The 19,423-nt window shown below is 47.2% G+C and overlaps 1 protein-coding gene across 14 annotated transcripts in view; it reads left to right on the top strand.

Annotated features, from left to right (window-relative positions):
- Positions 1-19,423, top strand: part of SVIL (supervillin) — a 270,082-nt gene that overhangs the window by 173,447 nt on the left and 77,212 nt on the right. For all 14 annotated transcript variants that reach the window (XM_075550348.1, XM_075550351.1, XM_075550346.1 and 11 more), the window contains 3 exons: positions 3,676-3,733; positions 3,830-3,981; positions 7,109-7,781. In XM_075550348.1, coding sequence (XP_075406463.1) covers positions 3,726-3,733; positions 3,830-3,981; positions 7,109-7,781 — 833 coding nt within the window. In that variant the 5' untranslated portion in view covers positions 3,676-3,725. The remainder of the gene's footprint in view (positions 1-3,675; positions 3,734-3,829; positions 3,982-7,108; positions 7,782-19,423) is intronic.

Below are 19,423 nucleotides of genomic sequence, written 5' to 3'. Positions count from 1 at the left end.
GCTACCGTCGTGCACATGTTACTCAGACGTTGCTAAGGCATTGTGGGCTTTGTTGCCGAGTAATGGCAAGTCAGTTCTCATTCATAGTTTGCTGCCTTCTTGACTGATCTATGTCGACACCAGAGTGCTGGGTCTCTTTTCCTCGGAACAACTCAAACTCCAAAAGCCAAATGCACTGCTGTCGATGGCAGCTCATCGTGACCCTATAGGACAGGGTAGAACTGCCCCTTTCCCTCAGGGCAGCTGGTGATTTTGAACCACTGACCTTGTGGTTGGCAGCCCAAAGTACAAACCATTAGGCCACAAGGGGTCTTTGGAACCCCTGGGTCTGTTCAAACAGACCACCTTTCTTTCTTTGGGTCAGCAGCGCCAGGGCCCCAAACAGTAACCCACTTCCCAGTCATGGGTTTAAATCACAAGATTCAGACAACCTGTTGGGAAAAATTTGAGTTTGATTGTAGTAGCTCTTGAGCATTTTTAAAGTTATGTCTATTTTCCTCTTTTGAGTTTAAATAAGAAATTACAATAGACCATAAATTCCAGAAAATAATGATGTACAAATATGCTTGATACCATTGATGTATGGGTTGTTATAAAAGCTGACTTACTGTTTGATTTTCATCATCTCTCAAAATAATTTTCAAAATATGTTCTACCAGCCAATTAAAGTGTTATCACCCTAATTTCATTAGAGTTAATTAGTTAACTGGAAACACTATTATTAGCCAGGCTTCCTCTCAGGGCAGCATAGCAAACTGCACTGCTATAGCCTGAGTTCTGAGGAGAAGCATTATAGTGAACATCGTAGAGGAAGCCCACCTGGGCCCCAGCTCCTCTGAATCCCAGCGAGGCCGATGTCCACAGAAACTCTTTTTTTTTTTAATTCTCTAAAAACAAAAAACACAAAGGACTACCATCAAGTCCATTACTACTCCTAAACACCCTGTAGGCAGGGCAAAGCTGACCCTGTGGGTTTCTGAGACTGTCACTCTTTATGGGATTAGAAAGCCTCATTTTTCTCCCTTGGAGCTGCTGATGGTTTCCAACTGCTATCCACCGAGTAACCCACAACATCACCAGTTAGTTCACCTTCACAAAGGAACCCCTGGTTGGTGAAACCTGCTATTCAGAAGGTTGGAGGTTCAAGTCCTTGCAGAGATGCCTAGAAGAAAGGCCTGGTGGTCTCAGCTTCCTCCAAATCAACCACTGAAATAAAACCTCGTGGGCCCACCTGGGATTGTCATGAGTCAGAATTGACCCAACAGCAACAGGTTGGAACAAACAGTTCAGCAAAACATTTGAGATGGTTATCGAAAATAGAGCCCTGGAGGCAGAGTGATTAAGTGCTCAGCAGAAGGTTGGGGATTCAAACCCACCAGCCGGCCTGTGGGATAAAGATGGGCAGTCTTCTATAATAATGACTGTTGCTGTCGTCGGGTGCCTTCAAGTTGGGTCTGGCTCATAGTGACCCCATGTACAACAGAACAAAGCGCAGTCTGGCCCCGTGCCACCATCACAAATGTTATGTTCGAGCCCACTGCTGTAGCCACCGTGTCAGTCTGTCCTATCAAGGGTCTTCCTCGCTTTCACTTCCCCTCTACTTTCTAAAGCACGGTATCCTTTGCTGGACCCATGGTGTCCAAATACGTGAGGCTTGAAGTCTTGCCATCTTTGCTTCTAAAGAGCCTTGAAAATTGGGGCGGGGGGGGAGAGGAGGCAGGTCCATATTCTGTCATATAGCATAGCTGAGATCGATTCTGCTCCGTGGCGGTGGGTTTGGGTATAATTTACAGCTCAACCGAATCACCACTGAGTTGATTCCAGCTCATAGTGATCCTGTAGGACTGAGTGGAACTACCCTCTTAAGGTTGCCAAGGCTGTAATCTGTACAGAAGCAGACGCCACATCTTCCTCCCACAACTGGGCGATCTGCTCACAGACAGATTCATTCTAGAAAACCTGATGTGCTCTGTCCTATGGGGTCGCTAGGAGGTGGTACGAATTAGCACCCAACAAGTTATCTAAAAATAAATGACTAATAATTAGACATGTATCTCTAAACACAACCAAAGAGTAATAAAATCTGGGTGTGTGAGTATGGGGAGTTTGGCTCATTGCCGAAAATGATAAGGTTTTTTAAAAAGTGAAATGGAAATGACAGCAGTTGAGAGTCTGTGCCTTCATACCTCCCTTCCTCTCTGTGTCTCTTCTTTGACTCCGTCTTTCAAACATTTTCAGCCCCTTACCATTTTCCCACCCTCTCCTCCTCTCCGGAGCCATCCGTAGGAGCCACTCAGCCAAGCCCTTAGCAATTTCTAAGGAAGAGGCGCAAAGAGAGGGCTTTTATTCTCCACCAAACTCGCCATTTCTCCAAGGAAACAGCTGTTGGGGCGCTCAGTGAGAGCCTTGTCCTTCCCACATGAGACCCTCCTGCTGATCACTCAGTGTCGCAACCAGAATTAGGATAAACACTTCAGCCGTCTTAGTGAAGCCCTGCTGGGGAGGCTTGAGAAGGGTCCTCATGTGGACCGCCATTAACGCAGGTCCACCACATGGGGCCCTGCTGCAAGCACAGCCAGCTAGGAAGGAGAGGTTTCACCATGCGGTGACCTAGGGGTGGCTGTGAATTCATCATGGCCCTGGAACATAAAGCATAAACTGTAAGACCTACACAAAAGGGGGAGGAAAGGCACTATTTGGGTTTCTGTTTAAAGAAAAAAAGTTCGAAGGGCTCTTCTTGGATCTCCCGGATGAAGGAGCACCCTCTCCTGTCATTCAGTAGCGCCCCGGTGGCACAGTGCCAGGCTGGTGGCCTGGGGCTGCTAACGACAAGATCCACAGTTCTAAAGCACCAGCAACCTGCAGGAGGAAGAGGGATGGCTTTCTATTCCTAGAAAAAGTTACAGTCTTGGGAACTCACAGGGGCAAGTCTTCCTTGTCCTGCAGGGTCCCCATGAGTCAGCCTCAACTCAGGGGCAGCGAGTTTGTTTGTGTTGGTTTCTTGTCCTTCAAGGGAATCCCAGTGATGCTTTGGATGATGCTTTGGTTGCTAACTGCAAGGTCAGTGGTTCAAACTCACCAGCCCCTCTGGGAGGAAGATGAGGCAGTCTGCCCTGTTCGGGATTCACAGTCTCCTTCAGAGCCATAGGTAGGGCCACCGTGAATCAGAATCTACTTGTTGGCCGTGCATGTGGTGGGTTTAACTGTCACCAGGAGGCGTTCCTCACGGTGCACAGGGTGAGCATGCTTCAAGGGGGTTGAGCCCCAGGTGTGCCACGCAAGAAAGCCCTGGTGATCTCCATCTGGAAAAAAAAAACGACCATTGAAAAAGTTTGTAGGGGTGATGGTGAGTCAGGATCAACTGAACAGGGTCTACTTTGGTTTGGGGTTCTTCCTACCACCCCACCCTTCCCCTGCCTTGTTTTTCATATGACCACTTAACCCCCTGTGAGCAGGCATGTGAGTCTGTGGGTTTGGATGGGTGTGCCCGCATGTGCTGCACACGGGCCTCCCCTAACCAGAAAACCACCGCCTCCCGGGAAGCCGAACCTTAAACTGTCTATATCTCAAGGTTGGCGTCAGAGCCATGGCCAGAAAAATGCATTCCATCCACAGGCGTCGCATGCGTGAATCAATCAATATTCACAAACTGTTCCTCTTTTTCTTTTGCTTCAGTTGCAGAGTTAAGGAAACTCTTTGAACCCCAGCGGAGCGACGTCTTCAAAATGAAAAGGTGAGGGGGTTTACGATGGGCGACCCTTTGGCCCGAGTCGCCCGTTTTCTCTGCCAGCGGTTGTCCCTCATGACGCCTGTTTGGTGTGTTGCACAGGAAAGAGAGAATCGCCAGGCGCTTAGAGGGGATTGAGAATGATGCCCAGCCCATCCTCCTACAGAGCTGCACAGGGCTAGTGACTCACCGCTTGCTGGAGGAAGACACGCCGAGATACATGCGCGCCACGGACCCGTCCAGCCCCCACATCGGTGAGCGTGTGCCTGGCTGCTGGGGGTGCGGTAGAATGAGAGAGAGCGTGAAAGTACATTTCTCGATGCCCTTTGATTCCATGTGTGCTTTGGTTCAAAAGAGCAGCAACAAACCCGTCAGCCCCACCGGACCTGCTGCTGGTATGATGGTGAATGACTGGCACAGGGAGAGGTGCAGACCCCCTTCCCCAGTGCGCAAAGCACCAAAGCCAAGCTCACTGCCTTGGAGTCGATTCGGACTCACAGTCACCCCATAGCACAGGGCAGAGCTGCCCCTGTGAGTTTCCAAAACTGTTAACCCTTCACAGAGGAAAAAGCCTCATCTTTCTCCCAGGGAGCAGCTCGTGGTTTTGAACTGCTAACCTCTGGTTAGCACTCCAGTATATAACCCACTGCGCTTCCATATTTGCATATTTATTTCTGTATTAGACAGTATATCTGACTGCGTGGGGTTTTCCCCCCCTGGGTGGCTCAGTATCATTGGCCTTCGCATCTAATATTCTTCTGGACCCAACAGGAAGAACACAGAGCTGGGCTGTTACTCATTCCTGCCCCACACTGGGAGGTGCTGTACACCATTTCCTCCCTCAGAGATGGTGTTGCTCTCATTTTGTGATGCCAACAGTTAGCTTTTCTCAACTGTTTCTAATCTCCTGAGGCCCGAAAACTAGATAATGAAGTTTTTATTGTTGTTGCTGCTGTTTTAGTTACATATATGATGAATTAATAATAGATCAGAGTACCAACATTTAGATCCCAGAAATAAATCACAGTGTGCTAAAGATGGCATATAATTTAAACATCGGATATTAGTGAAAAAAGGAAGAATTATTTAATAGCATGGGGTTGGGAACATGGGTTCACCATGAGATGGGGGTGGGGGGCTACATTCCTGCCCCTATTTCATCCCAACTGTGTTAGTCCGGGTCGACTAGAGAAACAAATCCAGTGACACTCATATATGCATAAGGAAGAGTTTTATATCACTAAGTCATTCTATATCAAGAAAGTATCCCAGCCCAGTCCAACTCAAGTGTACAAGTTCAATACTAGTCTGAAAGTCCCTCTGTAGACTCACGCAACCTTGTGCAATGGTGCAGAATGCAGGGGGTCACAGGCTGGTGGGTGCAGAGTCATGTGGCTCCAAGGTCGGTGGAAACAGGACAGGGCCCCGGGCAGCTCTGAGTGCAGCCACCTAGCAGGAAAGGCGGAGGAGGAGGAAGAGAGAGAGCAGTTCCCATTGTCCCTCACTTAGACCATCCAGGAGGTATCCTCAGGCTGCGACTTGACTGATAGGTTTGACTCCACCCCTCCACTTTCAGATATGTTCACGTTGACATAAAATGACCCACCACACAAGGATAAAAATAAGTTCCAATTAATCACTTAATTAGTTTGAAGAAAACAACTGAAAGGAAAACATGGATGGGTCTTTCCTTAGAGCTTGGACAGAAAAGGATTTCCAAACACAGAAGAATTCACAAATGACCAGATCACTTGAGCCCCTGGGAATCTGTACTGTAAGGGGAAGTTTACGTGACCATAGAGACTTCTTGCCAAAATGAGGGAGGAAACAAGTTTGAGAATATTCATGAATAAGACAAAAGGCTAATAACGCTTATAAGAGTTTACACAAATCACTAAAAATACCACTGTAAGCCAATGGGAGATGGGCAATACACTTGATCAGGCTTTCCGCAGAGGACAATAGAGAATGCAAATGGCTAGTGGGTGAAGGGAAATGTAAATAAGTATAAATTAAACTTATCCATTTCCTTCATGTTTATACGATGACCACGGGCATTACAAGCCTAAGGGGCCTTGCTGGTGTAGCACTTACACGGGGGCCTCAAACCACAAGGCCAGCAGTTGGAGACCACCAACTGCTCCCTGGGGGAAAGAGCTGTCTCCTACTGGAACCATTCCAGCCTCAGAAACCCACCAGGGCAGCTCTACCCTGTTCCATCGGGTTGCTATGAGTCAGGACCAAAGAATCAATTCCATGGCAGTGAGTTTCTTTGTTTTGGGGGGTTTATTACAAGGCCATCTGTTGTGACATTAATCAGAAAATCAGACTAATTGAAACTCAGAAACAACTCAAATACCCAGCCGTGTGGGAAGAGTTAAGTTATGATGGGGTAGGAAGCTTTTACATTTAAAATGAAGTGTTCAAAATAAAGATTTCTCAATGCAAGGAGCTGTTTTATGCAGAACATTAATATTATACAGAGCATGAAATGGTTCATATAGAAAAATTAAAGTCCACAAGAGTCTGGAAAGGCCTTAAAAATACTTGGCCAAGTAGCAAGGTATAGTGCGATCATGGGAGATTTGGGGGTTTGTACCTCTGTGGGTTTCTGTGTTAGACTTTTTCAGCCTCATGCGTGGGTGCTGTGATTGGGAACAGCCACTCCTGTCAAAAGCCTGGGGAATATTGTCATAAGCTATGTTGCCATGGTTACAATCAGATCCCAATACAACCACAGTCACTTGTCAGATGACGGCCATTTGAATATCTGTTATCTTTTCTAGAGGACTCTGAACTTGTCCTCCTGCCTCATATGTGAAACATTAAACTCAAAAACAAACCCAAAATAAGAAAGAAAAGTAAATAAAAATAAAGGTCAAGGAGCAAGAACTTGCCAAGCCCTGGTGAGAGGAACGGGCTGGGCTTTCGATCCGGCTGCAGGACGCTCTCAGGCTCCAGCCGTTTCAGGGCAGTTCATGAAGGTGTCCTGCACCTCCTGAAAGTCATTCTTGTCCTTCCAAGCGCAGAAGCACAAGTGGGTGGCGTGTGCAGTAGAACCACAAAAACACACTGCCACCGAGTCCACCCTGACCCATGGTGACCCTATAGGACAGGGTAGAACTTCCCCCTTTGGGTTTCTGAGATGGCAACTTTGACAGGAGTAGGAAACCTCGCGTTTCTCCCAAGGAGCCGCTCGTGGTTTGGAACGGCTGACCTTGTGCTTATCAGCCCTGCATGGAACCGCTGTGCCATCTTTCTCCCGCGGCGCTGCCGGTGGTTTCGAACTGCCCCCTGTGCGGCTCGCAGGATTCAGTGCATTGTGTGCAAACCGTGCTTCCTTGCTTGAAGCCTGTCCTTATTCATGTGCTCTTCTCGCAGGTCGGTCCAACGAAGAGGACGAAACTTCAGATACTTCTCTAGAAAAGCAATCGCGATCTAAATACTACCCAGAACCCCCCGGGGAGTCCCCCTACAGCTCGGGCACCATGGACACCCGGGGCCTGGAGTCCAAAGCTGAGCGGATCGCCAGGTACAAAGCGGAAAGGAGACGGCAGCTGGCCGAGAAATACGGGCTCACTCTGGACTCGGAAGCTGACTCCCCCGAGTATTTATCTCGATACCCCAAGTCCAGGAGGGAGCCGGACGTTCTGGAGAAAAGGGGAGGCAACGCCGACAAACAGGAAGATGCGAACAAAGACGCCAGCTCGGTGTACGCCAGGACCGAGGCCGGGGCACCCCGGACCTGCGCAGTGGAATCCCAGGACTACGGCTTCCCCGGGGGTGACCGCGTGTCCCACCAGGAGTTGCTGCTCAATGTGGAAAACCAAAGAGGAGCTCAGGAGCGCAGTGCCACCGGGCGGGCCCAGGACCTGCCTCCAGCTGCGGAGAGTTCCTGCTCCTCCTCCTTCCCTGGGCGAGACCCCTCTGTCAGTGAAGTGCCAAGGTCTCCCAAGCAGACGCACAGGGGAGCCCCCTCCTCGCCGAAGCAGTCCGCCTCCCCCAGCCACTCCATTGGCGACCCCCCGTCCCACGTCCTCGAGGCTCGAGCCAGGTAGGTGTACGGTCTCATGCTCTCCCGGAATGTAGGAAAATGCTGGGTCTTCTCTTGGCCTGGATGTGTCATCGAAGAATCTGCTCTTGAGTTCTCTGGAGAAATGCTTTTTAAAAAAATCGTTTTATTGGGGGCTCGTACAACTCTTATCACAAGGCATACATGCATCCATTGTGTCAAGCACATTTGTACTTTTGTTGCCATCATGGTTCTTCAAACATTTGCTTTCTGCTTGAGCCCTTGGTATCAGCTCCTCATTTTCCCCCTCCCTCTCCCCTCCCTATGAACCCTTGATAATTTCTAAATTATTATTATTTTGGCATGTCTTACACTGTCTGACATCTCCCTTCACCCGCTTCTCTGCTGTCCTTCCCCCAGGGAGGGGGTTATATGTAGATCCTTGTGATCGGTTCCCCCTTTCTACTCCATCTTCCCTCCACCCTCCTGGTATCGCCACTCTCACCACTGGGTCTGAGGGTTTTATCTGTCCTGGATTCCCTGTGTTTCCAGTTCCTATCTGTACCAGTGTACATCCTCTGGTCTAGCTGGATTTGTAAGGTAGAATTGGGATCATGATAGTGGGTGGGGAGGGGAAGCATTTAAGAACTAGAGGAAAGTTGTATGTTTCATCGTTGCTATACTGCACCTTGATTGGCTCGTCTCCTCCCTGTGACCCTTCTGTAAGGGGATGTGCAGTTGGTTACAGATGGGCTTTGGGTCCCCACTCCGCACTGCCCCTCATTCACAATGATTTGAATTTTTTGTTCTTTGATGCCTGATACCTGAAATGCTTTCCAAATGCCCACAGCACCCAAACAGGTTCTGCAGAAGCAGGAAAGCAGCTTGTGTTCTGTTTAAAATAGCAAGCCCACCAGGAGCCCAGGGGAGCCTCACCGGAAGTCCCATCTTAAGAGTCGGGACTATTCTTAACTGCATTTCTCAGGACCTGTAATATCTGCCTTTTTTACATTGCTGTTCCATAATCACACCCCAGTCTTGCGTTTCCTGGTGACGGTCGTTGTCGGGTACACTCACAAAGTAGAAAGACCACCTCTGGTGAGTTTGGAAGGGTAGAGGTGGCGGGTACAGAAAAATGACTCTATATTACCGAAGATCACTACAGTCATGCACCTGGAGTACAGTCACGGTCAAAGACACTCAGCCAAAAGGTGAAGAGAGTGAACTGCCTTGGTCATGGGGTTGCTGTTGTTAGCTGCCATTGCGTTGATTCTGACTCACAGCACCCCTCTGTGCCACAGAATGAGGTTTCGCCCCCCTGATCCAGCCTCCTCAGGGGGGAGTCCATGGTGGCAGCTACTGTGTCCATCCATCTTGTCGAGGGTCTTCCGCTTGTTCACTGCCCCTCCACTGTACCAGGCTGATGTCCTGCTCCATGGACCGGTCTCTCCTGACAACATGTTCAAAGCACGGGAGACAAAGTCTTGCCTTCCTTGCCTCTAAGGAGCCTACTGGCTGTAGTTCTTTCAGGGACTTTAAGTCAGAAGAGCCACTAAAAAAGAGAATGGTTGCCATTTGAGAAATTAGACTAACAGTAGAAAATCAGGTGCCAGAAGAGTGTATGCGCTTGTTTCTTGTGTAAGTGGAAGACATAGGATGCTCCTATTTCAAATGAAATTGACTTTGAATGTCCTCCTTAGAGGGTTGGGGTAGTCACCAGATTAGACTCCTGATGCTGTTTACCAGTTCATTCAAGCAGTGGCTTTGCAGGTGATTGAGAGAGGTTAAGAAAATAAAATGAAGTCAAGGACATTATTGGGGCGGGGAGGGAGCTGAGGGAGATGGGGCTAAATGAGCAAGCTACGGGAGAACACTCTGGTTTCTTGCCCAGTGAAACTGGGTGGGTAAAATGTGGTCATCTGGAAATGGCGTTTCCACATTGGAAATTGATCCCTTTCACTCTTGTAGCGCTCAGTGAGCCAAAGACCTATCACCACTTGATCAGTCAGACCAAATATTTAAGAGATTTTCATTTTAAGAGAAATAATTCTAGGTCCCAAGAAGAATGTATTTTAAGGGCTTTGCTCCAGCCTCTAGATTTAACTAGAAAGTTGGAGACTGTGACCCGCTGTATCATATGTTGAAGCAAGGGTCTGTGATGTGGAAAGTGTGCATTTCTTAGTAGAAACTATGTTCTTGATTCTCATCCACTAGCCCTCTGTCATCGAGTCTATTCTGACTCATAGCAGCCCTAGAGGGTAGGGGAGGATGGGCCTGTGGGTCTGCAAGACTGGGACTCTCGGAGGGGAATAGAGCATTCTTTTCCTCCCGTGGAGCACCTAGTGGTTTCAAATTGCAGACCTTTCGATGGCAGCCTGATGGGTAACCACTGCGCCACCGGGACCCCTGCTTATCACGAGGACAAAGAAATTTAAATGATTCCAGTTTAGGGGGCAAATACGAGGTGTTCCATTTCATGGGTGAAGAAGATAAAAAATTGAATTATCATCTGATTGCCTTGTACTAACTGTGAATTCAACCTGGGTTTCCCACACAGAAGATGAGAATTGTGCCCTGGGGCCTCCACGGCTGGTGCTTGCCACATGTGGAATGGAAAACAGTTTAAGTCCTTTGCACTGGCGTCTCGGCTAGCCACCTAGATCAAAGTGTCTTCAACAGTGGGCTGCTGCCCTTTATGGGCTAGCATAACTGAATGGGGGAGGGGCTGTGAAAAACCTGGCAACAGAAACCTATTGCTATCACAAAAAATGACCCAAAATGTATTCAAAATCAAATGTGTAAGGAATCTGAGGTGTTTCTGACAGCGCTTGCTCAGGCTGCAAAATTCTGCGATGGAAAGGAGTCTCCAGTGTGAAAAGTTTAAGAAGCCCTGACATACATTTTCAGATTTTTAGGTCGGCTAACCCTGGTGCCATATCGGGTTATACATGGGCCTGCTAACCATGAGATCAGCGGTTTGAAACCACCAGCCACTCTGTGGGAGAAAGATGAGACTTTCTACTCCCATAAAGATGTACAGCCGCAAATCTGTGTTCTGTAGTACAGCCAGGAGTTGGAATCGACTCAATGGCAGAGGGTTTGGGTTTAAAACAATAATTAGGACCTCTGGTGGTACATTTGTTGAAGTGCTTGATTGCTAATCAAAATGCCAGCCAACTAAAAGGGACTCGAGCCCAGCAGCTGCTCCACGGACCACAGATGCAGCCGTGAGCCTCCATGAAGATCAGCACCTTGACACTATGGCACGGTCCTACTCTTGTCCTGTCTTGGGTCACTGGGAGTCAGGATTGACTCGGTAGCCATAGGTTTGCTTTATTATGGATCATAGTAATTAAAACTCTGTTCTGGATTCTAAGTGAAAAAATAGGATTCCTGAGAGTTTTGTCAGCTTAATCAAATTTTCATGTTCCAAACTTTATGTTACTTCTACGTCTTCAGACCTAAGGCAAAACACTGCTGACTCACCAAAGCCCATAACAAAACAGAGCCAGTTCTCTACATTATGCGAAGAGACGTCAGAAGTTTTCACACATCTAGCCTGAGCCTCACAGTGCTTTCAGCACATGAATAACACCTAAAATGAATGAAACGTGCACGAAAGAATCCTGAAGGAGGTACATGCGTTCTTTCAAATCCAAGGTATCCAATCCATGATTGAGAAGGAAAAGAAAATCAATAATCTTATACATGTGAGGAAAGCACCTAAGATACGTTTGCATGGAAAGTGAGGTGGGACAAGCTTGGCCATAGAAAATTGGGGGAGGTGTGTTTTCCAACAACTACAATTGTTCAGCTTGTAAAGATGGATTTAAAAGAGATTCACCTCCTCCTGTAGATGTCCTTCCTAAAGCCAGGGAATTCAGGCTTCAGAAAATTAATATTTAAAATGTATGCCAAAGAGATGGAATAAAAGAGTCATTGTCTGAGTCTGATTTTGAGGAAGGTAGAAAAACAAAGCAAGCGAGTTTTGTGGGCTAAAACAACATAGACAACGTGTCTCGATGGCCAGATGTGGAAACATGAAAGAGAAGCGTGTATGTAAATTAGAGGGAAGAAAAAGGTAAATCCATTTTAATAGAACATTTATTCAGAGGTTGTTTTATTTTTCCCTCTGCCATGAACATGGAATATTTCTCTCACTGTTGTCCCTTCGTGACACTTAGCTCTGTCAGGTTTCTTCGCTGTGAACCTGAGTCCCTCTTCCCCATTGCATCGTTTCATGTTGGACCCACTAGCAAAAGGCTGGTTTGCTTCACTTATTAAGTATGAATACACCCCCCCATGACTTCGCACCCAAAATACTGCTTTAGGCGTGAGCCAGAAACCCCACATGCTGTTTGTATGTGCTCAGGAACACAGACTCTTGTACACATGGGTACACCCACAGAGCAATCACCGGTCTCACACTTCACTGTTTTTAATCATTACACATATTCTACACTAAACAGTCATAAGGGTGAGAAGTACATTGATTTGGGAGTTTCTTAGTATTCATTTTGTAGGCGAAACAAGATTTTGCTCTCTGACGACCCATCTAGGAGCCCTGGTAGCTTACTGGTCACACATTGGACTGCTAGCCACAAGGTCAGCAGTTCGAAACCACCAGCTGCTCCATGGGAGAGAGTGGAGGGGCTTCCTACTCCCATAAAGCGTTACAGTCTCCAAATGTGCTTGACACAATGGATGGATGGATGGATGGATGGATGGATGGATGGATGGATGGATGGATATAAGAATTGTACAAGCCCCCAATAAAATGATTTTAAAAAAAGAATCACAGTCTTGGAAACTCACTAGAGCAGTTCTACCCCTGTCCTTTAGGGTCACTAAGGGTTGGCATTGACTTCATGGCCACCTGAATATACATAAAAATGTCCATATACATAATAATAATGTAATGGACCCTAATTAAAGCACCCTCACCCCCAAATACTCCTCTCTCAACCCTGCCAGACCCTATGGGTTGGGAATTTTGGAAATTGGACATTTTGGAGTGGTTTTATTGTTGTTTTGTTTTGTTTTTCAACCCTGATAAATTCTAGGGTAAAGAAAGTTCATTGAAACTTGGGGCCTCTGTGTTACTTCCTTTTTTTTTTAAACTGAGATTCCCACTAGATAACTTGAATCTGATATTTTGTGTTGAGTTTGCCACTATATGCATCTCTTGTATTTAAAATCTCTTGCTGATTTTGCCATGTTCATATGTACTTCTTTTACTTGAGAAAAAAAAAAAAAAGTAAGTGCATCCTAGTTGGTATTCATCAAGAAACTGGCGACCTAGATGGGGATGGGGAACATCCCGCCCGCGGGCTGTGTCGATCACTGCCATGAAGTTGGTGCCGACTCAGCAATCCCCCCTTGGGTCTCTGGGACTGTAACTGCTTATCAGAGTAGAAAGCCTAGTCTTTCTCCCAGGGAGCTACTGGTGGTTTTGAACTGCCGACCTTGTGAGACCACAGCCCAGTACATCATAATTACCCCCATAAGGCCCTCAAAATCATCAAGACCAGTAAGCATGTGTCTCACAAAAGAGAACCCGTTTTCTTAATTCTCATTAGGGGGTGAGTTAATTAAATGTCTACTCAGTTTGGCCCATGAATAATCCTAAAAGTATCCAAAAGGACCTTGGCAGAAAAAACGGTTCTCCACCCGACTTAGTGGTTAACCCCATTGCTGTTTCCTGAGCATAAATGTAACTCCTTATCTCAGTGAATTCTGTGACTTCCAAATAAGCAAATGGAATGGAATGTGACCCTTGACTTTCTAGGGGCAACTCACTTTGGAAAGTGTTTGTTCATAATTTTATCTTTATTACCACCACACAGTGTGGCCAGAAGGTGCCTATGTGGTCAGAGGGCTTCCATACCAAGTTGATGGCCCCAGGAGAGCTGCCTGCAGTCAGTAATGATTTGGGCAGGGCTTCCTATGGACACCAGAGCTGGGTATCATAGAGCTGTGGATTCACCTAGGGAGGTTGACCAGGACACCCTCCTGGATAAGCCTCGTCCACAACCCCATGCCATACAGTTTTAGTCATGAAGAAGGAAAGGGGCTTATGATGCACTTAGGATGGCTTATTTCTAATTGCATTTGCTCATCTCCTAATGAGAGGTTTGGGTCTGAAACCACCAGGGCCTCAAACGCTCATTGTTTGAGTTGTTAACTGTCTGTTACATGCACTAGTCTCCTCACCCCTGTGTCTGAATATTAATACTATGGCTAACTTGTTCCTGTCTTTCAAATTTCATTCAGTGCTCAGTAGCAAGTGCCAGTTTCTGCTCACTGACTTAACTAGAAACCTATCGTCCCAATGCCCTCAAAGTTCAAATGAGAGCCAAATTTCACATGCGACATTTTTTCTGCATGCATATGGGCTTGCTCATTATGCCGTTCAACCCGCTGGAAAAACCAACATGCAGGATCAGACATGACTCTGCACACATGCAACAGCCAGTGGTTTTTCCAAACGGCTTACTCGTTAACAAAGCAACTGTTCATTTGAATTGGAGGAGCCGACACGAATGGCCAATTTTCTTTAGCTGAATGACGAAGCTGTAACATAATTAGAGCTCGTCGCCCACATTGTAAACTTACTTTGTGCCAGATTCAACTTCACCTTGATAGCAGGACACACCTTTCAGTCTGTTGACTCTTAAAGGTTAAAACCAAACCTACCCCCGTAGAGATTACAATTCGGAGTGACCCTATAGGACAGATGAGAGCTGCTGCTTAGGGTTTCTGCAGCTATAAATCTTTACAGGAATAAATAGCTTCATCTTTCTTCCAAGGAGTGGTAGGTTGGTTTAAACTGCCGACTTCGTGGTTTGGCAGACCAACACTTAATTCATTGTGCTACCAGGACTCCTTTGCTTAAGGTACTCTCATGAGTTAAATCATAGCATTATATACTTATGATACAAACCAAAAATAACTCCTGGTATCGATTAGAACTTAGAGTACCTTCTTATTTCTTGGTATTATAATTTCCTACTGGAAATGATACATTTTATTAGCAAAAATTGGTTCCGACCTGAGGTCATCACCTCACAATCTGGTTTCCCAGTAGCAACATGGTCCAGTCCCGGCAGAGTTGTGGCAACATCTACCCTATGGGGATTAGCATGCCCCATGAGCCCACACATAGATTCTCTACAATAATGAATCTGAGACTTTTAGGACCAGAGGTAAGCCTGGTGATGACTGAGGCCAAAATCATTTAGTTCACTACACTGGAAAAAAAATCAGCATACAGGATCAGGATTCAGGAAACCTGGCTTAATAGCAATTCATAGGCAACTGACCCAGGGGGAGGAAAATGGAAAATTCAAGAAATGAAGTAACTTAGTCATCACCAAATAGCTACTTTGACTCCAAATCAAAGTACTGACTACTTCCAGTTCGCTGCATGCCAATCAGGGGTGTTTTCCACCAAGGCCTCCTCCAGTTATTTATATGTCATTGCTGGGGGTTTTTTTTCCCTCAGAGTGGGAAAAAGACTAATGTTTTACCCTTTGAAAGTTAGAGATTTTGGGAAAGCAGGCCAAGGAAAGGATAGCAGTAGTGTAGCTGGATGTCCATGGGTATTCACGAAAGCTTGTTCTCAGAAACAAGTACGTGCAGTCTCAGGGACTTCACACTGCGCAGGCATCTACCCTTACCGCCTCGGGGTCTGATGTGGGAAACCATTCAAAAACGATATTGAGCCTTCCATGTGCCCGACACTGATACATCATTTTTTTTTTAAGTATGAGAAATAAATACCGCCTAATGAGGTCAAGCTGGTTCTAGAGGCCAAGATCGAGTGTGGTGGGAGGTGCCAGGGACAGGGTATACCTTCTTCCTCCTTGAAAGAATGATCATGGTCTAACAATGTCTTGAAGGATAGGTGTGGGTGGCGGGGATAGGGGGCTGATTCTAGATGTGGAGGGGAAGACCCAGGCAGGTGTTAACAAACTCGGGAGGAGAAGCCTGGGAGGAGAAGGCTGAAGATAGAACCAGGCAGAGGTCAAGTCATGCAGCACCTTAGAAGACAACACAAGGCCTTTGACCTTTGTCTTGTGGACAGTAGGAAGTGGCTGCAGGATTTTCATCAAGGATGACCATGTAGAACGGCCCCATTGGGTTTGCAAGGGTGAAAGTCTGTGGCAGTGGACAGCCCCAGCTCTCTCCTACAGACACCTGGTGGGTTCTCTTCACCAGCCTGGCAGCTTAACACTTAACCCCTGCACCACCGGACCAGCTAGGGCTCTTTTTTCAGTGTTGTAGAGCAATCACGGTGGAAGAGTGTGGAGGATTGGGCTGGATTGATTTACCGCTAGAGAGAGGCCAATTAAGGGTGGTTGCAATTGCTCAGATGTGAGCTAATGCAATTTCTAGTTCCTAATTGGGCTTTGTCATTAGCCTGGCCCTTTGGGTCACTCGACAGATAATCTGAAAGCCACAGGTGACAGAGTTGTCAGATTTCTAGAGGAGGGGTGGTACATAAGTGTGATGGCGGAAACAAAGAGAGATGGAGGAAGGGCGGAAGGAGGAGGAGAAGTAAGAGCGAGGGTGGGAGAAGAAAGAATAGGAGCGTGTACTTGGAGCAAAGGCTGGAAAGTAACAAGGTGGAATTGAATAAAGTACTGTCCTGAGAGGGGAAAAAATAAGCATACGAATTCCACATACGAATTCATTAAGCACCTGTTCCATTATCCGGCTGCCACAAGTGATTAGCCCAACCCAGGGAACTGTCTGAGGCACAGGTAAGCGCCTGCCCTCTGCTGTGGCCGGGTTCCACGGGTGTCACATTCTCCTCGCGTTCTTGACACATGAGAGCATGTCCAGAGGAGAGTCCCCCTTCCCATCCGCCCTGCTTTGTGACCTTTCCAAAGTTTCCATAACCTTCCCTCTGCCATATTGGAAACCAGGCTCATTTTTGCAGTCATACGCACATTCTTTGGTGCTTAGATTCTCGAAGCGATCTGTTTTTCTCATTATCAGCTTGCCTTTTCTTTTTCTTTCCCTGGAGCGGTTAGAAGGCTGCAGCTGCAGCTTGGCTTGGCAAGAGGGACCCCCAATGCTATCAGTCTGGCTCCTGGTCCATGGTGATGCTGCCAAAAGAGAAAAGACTGAGAAAGAGACCGTAAGCTAAATGAATGGGCTCACGCCTGCAGCTTCACCTGGGTCTTGGGTCGTAGGATAAAGGATATTCAAAGGCCCAACCTTCTAGAACAAGCCTTTTGGCAGAAGATTTGTAAAAGCTGTGTCAGGATTCTCCCAGCCATGATAGCGTGCATTTCATATTATAAAAATCGGAAGACTGCGCAGGATGATGCCCAGAACAATGTTCCTTTAGTTGAAGCTGGTGGCGACATGGTGAAGCATTCGGCGGCGAAATTCAAGGTCTGCTGCTCAAAACCTTTGGCGTAGAAACACACAGGGGCAGTTTGATCCTGTCCTGCCAGGTCACTGGGGGTCAGCACAGACTCGTGGCAGTGAGTTTGGTTTTGACTCCTTAAGGGAAGGGTGGATACCTAGACTTAGCCATTGTTACCTTCTCTGGCATTTAGGACAAACTATAACAGCACTGCTGGAAATAACTAGTCTGCATTTTAGGATCAACCCACAATTGGTAAGGAACATGAATCAGAATGTGATCTGTGCCCTGCTGCTTCCTTCATGGAGAAAGTCATGCTGGGTGGGGCAGGGCTGGGAGCTGAGCTAAGCAGCAGGCTTCATGCTATTGTTGACTACCATTATCTGTTGCAAGTTTTTTGTTTGCTTGTTTTTTTTTTTCAAGTCATGGACCAGTAAGACCAGTTAGCAGACCCCTCTTTGAGGAGCATACCTCAAAATCCACATTCAGGATGTAAGACGTCACCATCATTTATTAGGTCTCTCTGTGACAGCATGCATTGTTGAGTTTCTTCGCAAGGACCTGGTTTAAGGTCCCAGGTAGCACAAAAGATCTGCACTTGACTGTTGAGGGTTGATTGGCTTCCTCCTTCTAGCTCCCAACAATGCCATGGACAGGAAAAGGCTGGCACTGTACTTCCATCCAGATTACAGCCAAGAAAACCCTGAGCTGCCTGCCTACTCTGTCACATGCAGTACCCATGAACCAAAGTCCACTCAACAGCATGGGGCTGGGTTGTTTGTTTGTTTTTAAGTGGAGCTTAGGTAGCCAGACAGTATTATCTATTCAATGTGTTATGTTATATAAAGCAGACTGGCCCACTGTTAATTTTTAAACCGAGCCCTAATGATTCATCTGATGTCATTAGGCATAGCATTAATGAACACTTGATAAAATAATGTCCATGCAAGATTTTAGGGGTAAGAACAAGAAAAAAAATTTAAGCAAGGTCTAAATGTTACCTCTTTTTATTTGCATTTTAGAAAAGTCGCTTGCTCTTAAACTACTTCTCCAAATCCATTGCCCTTCTGGGCCCCGGAAATCATTTCTGTACTTTAGGAAGTGATATATTATTTAGCTTGGGTATCCCTTTGCCACCCCACATTGTTACCATTGGACTCTGCTCCTAGGTGGAAAACTCAGGCCACAAACTAACATTAGGCCTTTTCGTTTGGGGGGGGGGGGGGGTAGGGGTGGCGCTCACCTGACCAGCTCTGTAGTTGGATTCACCATTTAGGGGGACCAGATGTTTTCATCAAACTTGAGCCAGCAAGCCATGCGATGATTAGAATAGAGAGACCTGGCCAGAAATAGCCATGACAAAGGCCCTGAATGGATGCCACACTTGGAGTGTCTGATGAGGTTCCCAGTCAGCAGCATGACAGGGGCGGAGGGTAGGGCGGAGCCTGTCAGAGAGGCTCTGGGAGCCCATCATGCAGACTTTGGATTTACTTCAAATGAGCCTACACCCCCCTCCCCACTTCCAGCCCACTGTTGTCTAGTCCCCCCCCCCCCCCAGCTCAGGGCCAGTGTGTGGGAGAGAGGAGAATGACCTCAGTGGGGTTGCAGGGCTGTCCTCTTCAGGATCAGCCTGCCACCGGCTTTGTCTAGAGAGCTGTCGGCGAGCCGGTTTCTCCTGAGCTTGGGCTTGCATAGCTACCGGGGGTGCTCCTTCCGTGGCTAAACTTTTCTCCAAGATCCCTTAAGCCTGGCCTCCTGGCTTTGCCTTGGTCTACCCTACACTGTGAGTCTGTGCATCAGGAGTGAACACGTGGCCCGGTTGTTTGTCATCTTGCCTGCTGGGATGTAAGCTTACTGAGGCCCAGCGTCACCCTTGTTCCTCCTCACAGCCGAGCTTAGGATGTTGCTCTGGTAGGAACTCAATCCACGTGTCCCCAACGGGCCTGGACTCACCTGGTTATACTATCCAGTCTTGGATATCCAAATGGCTAGTAGCAAATAAGCCCTCGAGTTCTAGCCAGAAGGTTGGTGGTTCGAAACCACTCAGGTGCCCCTTGGAAGACACCCCTGGTGACCTGCTGATGAAAGGCCCAGCCCAGTGGGCGTGGTTGGGCATGACTTGAAGGCAACCACGGGGACAGATGAAAGATAGGACGGCATGATGTTGCTTTTGAGGTCGTCTCTCTCTTTGAGGCCTTTGGTTTTCATGAACAGGACTTTGATATTTGGCTGTGCGGAGTGCCCCAACAAAGCACATGGATGCTAAGCTGCCTTGTGTTTTTAATCCAATTTCTTAAGCACGAGA

This window comes from Tenrec ecaudatus, chromosome 5 (assembly GCF_050624435.1).
Source record: "Tenrec ecaudatus isolate mTenEca1 chromosome 5, mTenEca1.hap1, whole genome shotgun sequence".
In the NCBI taxonomy this organism is placed as follows: domain Eukaryota; kingdom Metazoa; phylum Chordata; class Mammalia; order Afrosoricida; family Tenrecidae; genus Tenrec; species Tenrec ecaudatus.
This window is presented reverse-complemented; position numbering and strand designations above follow the sequence as displayed.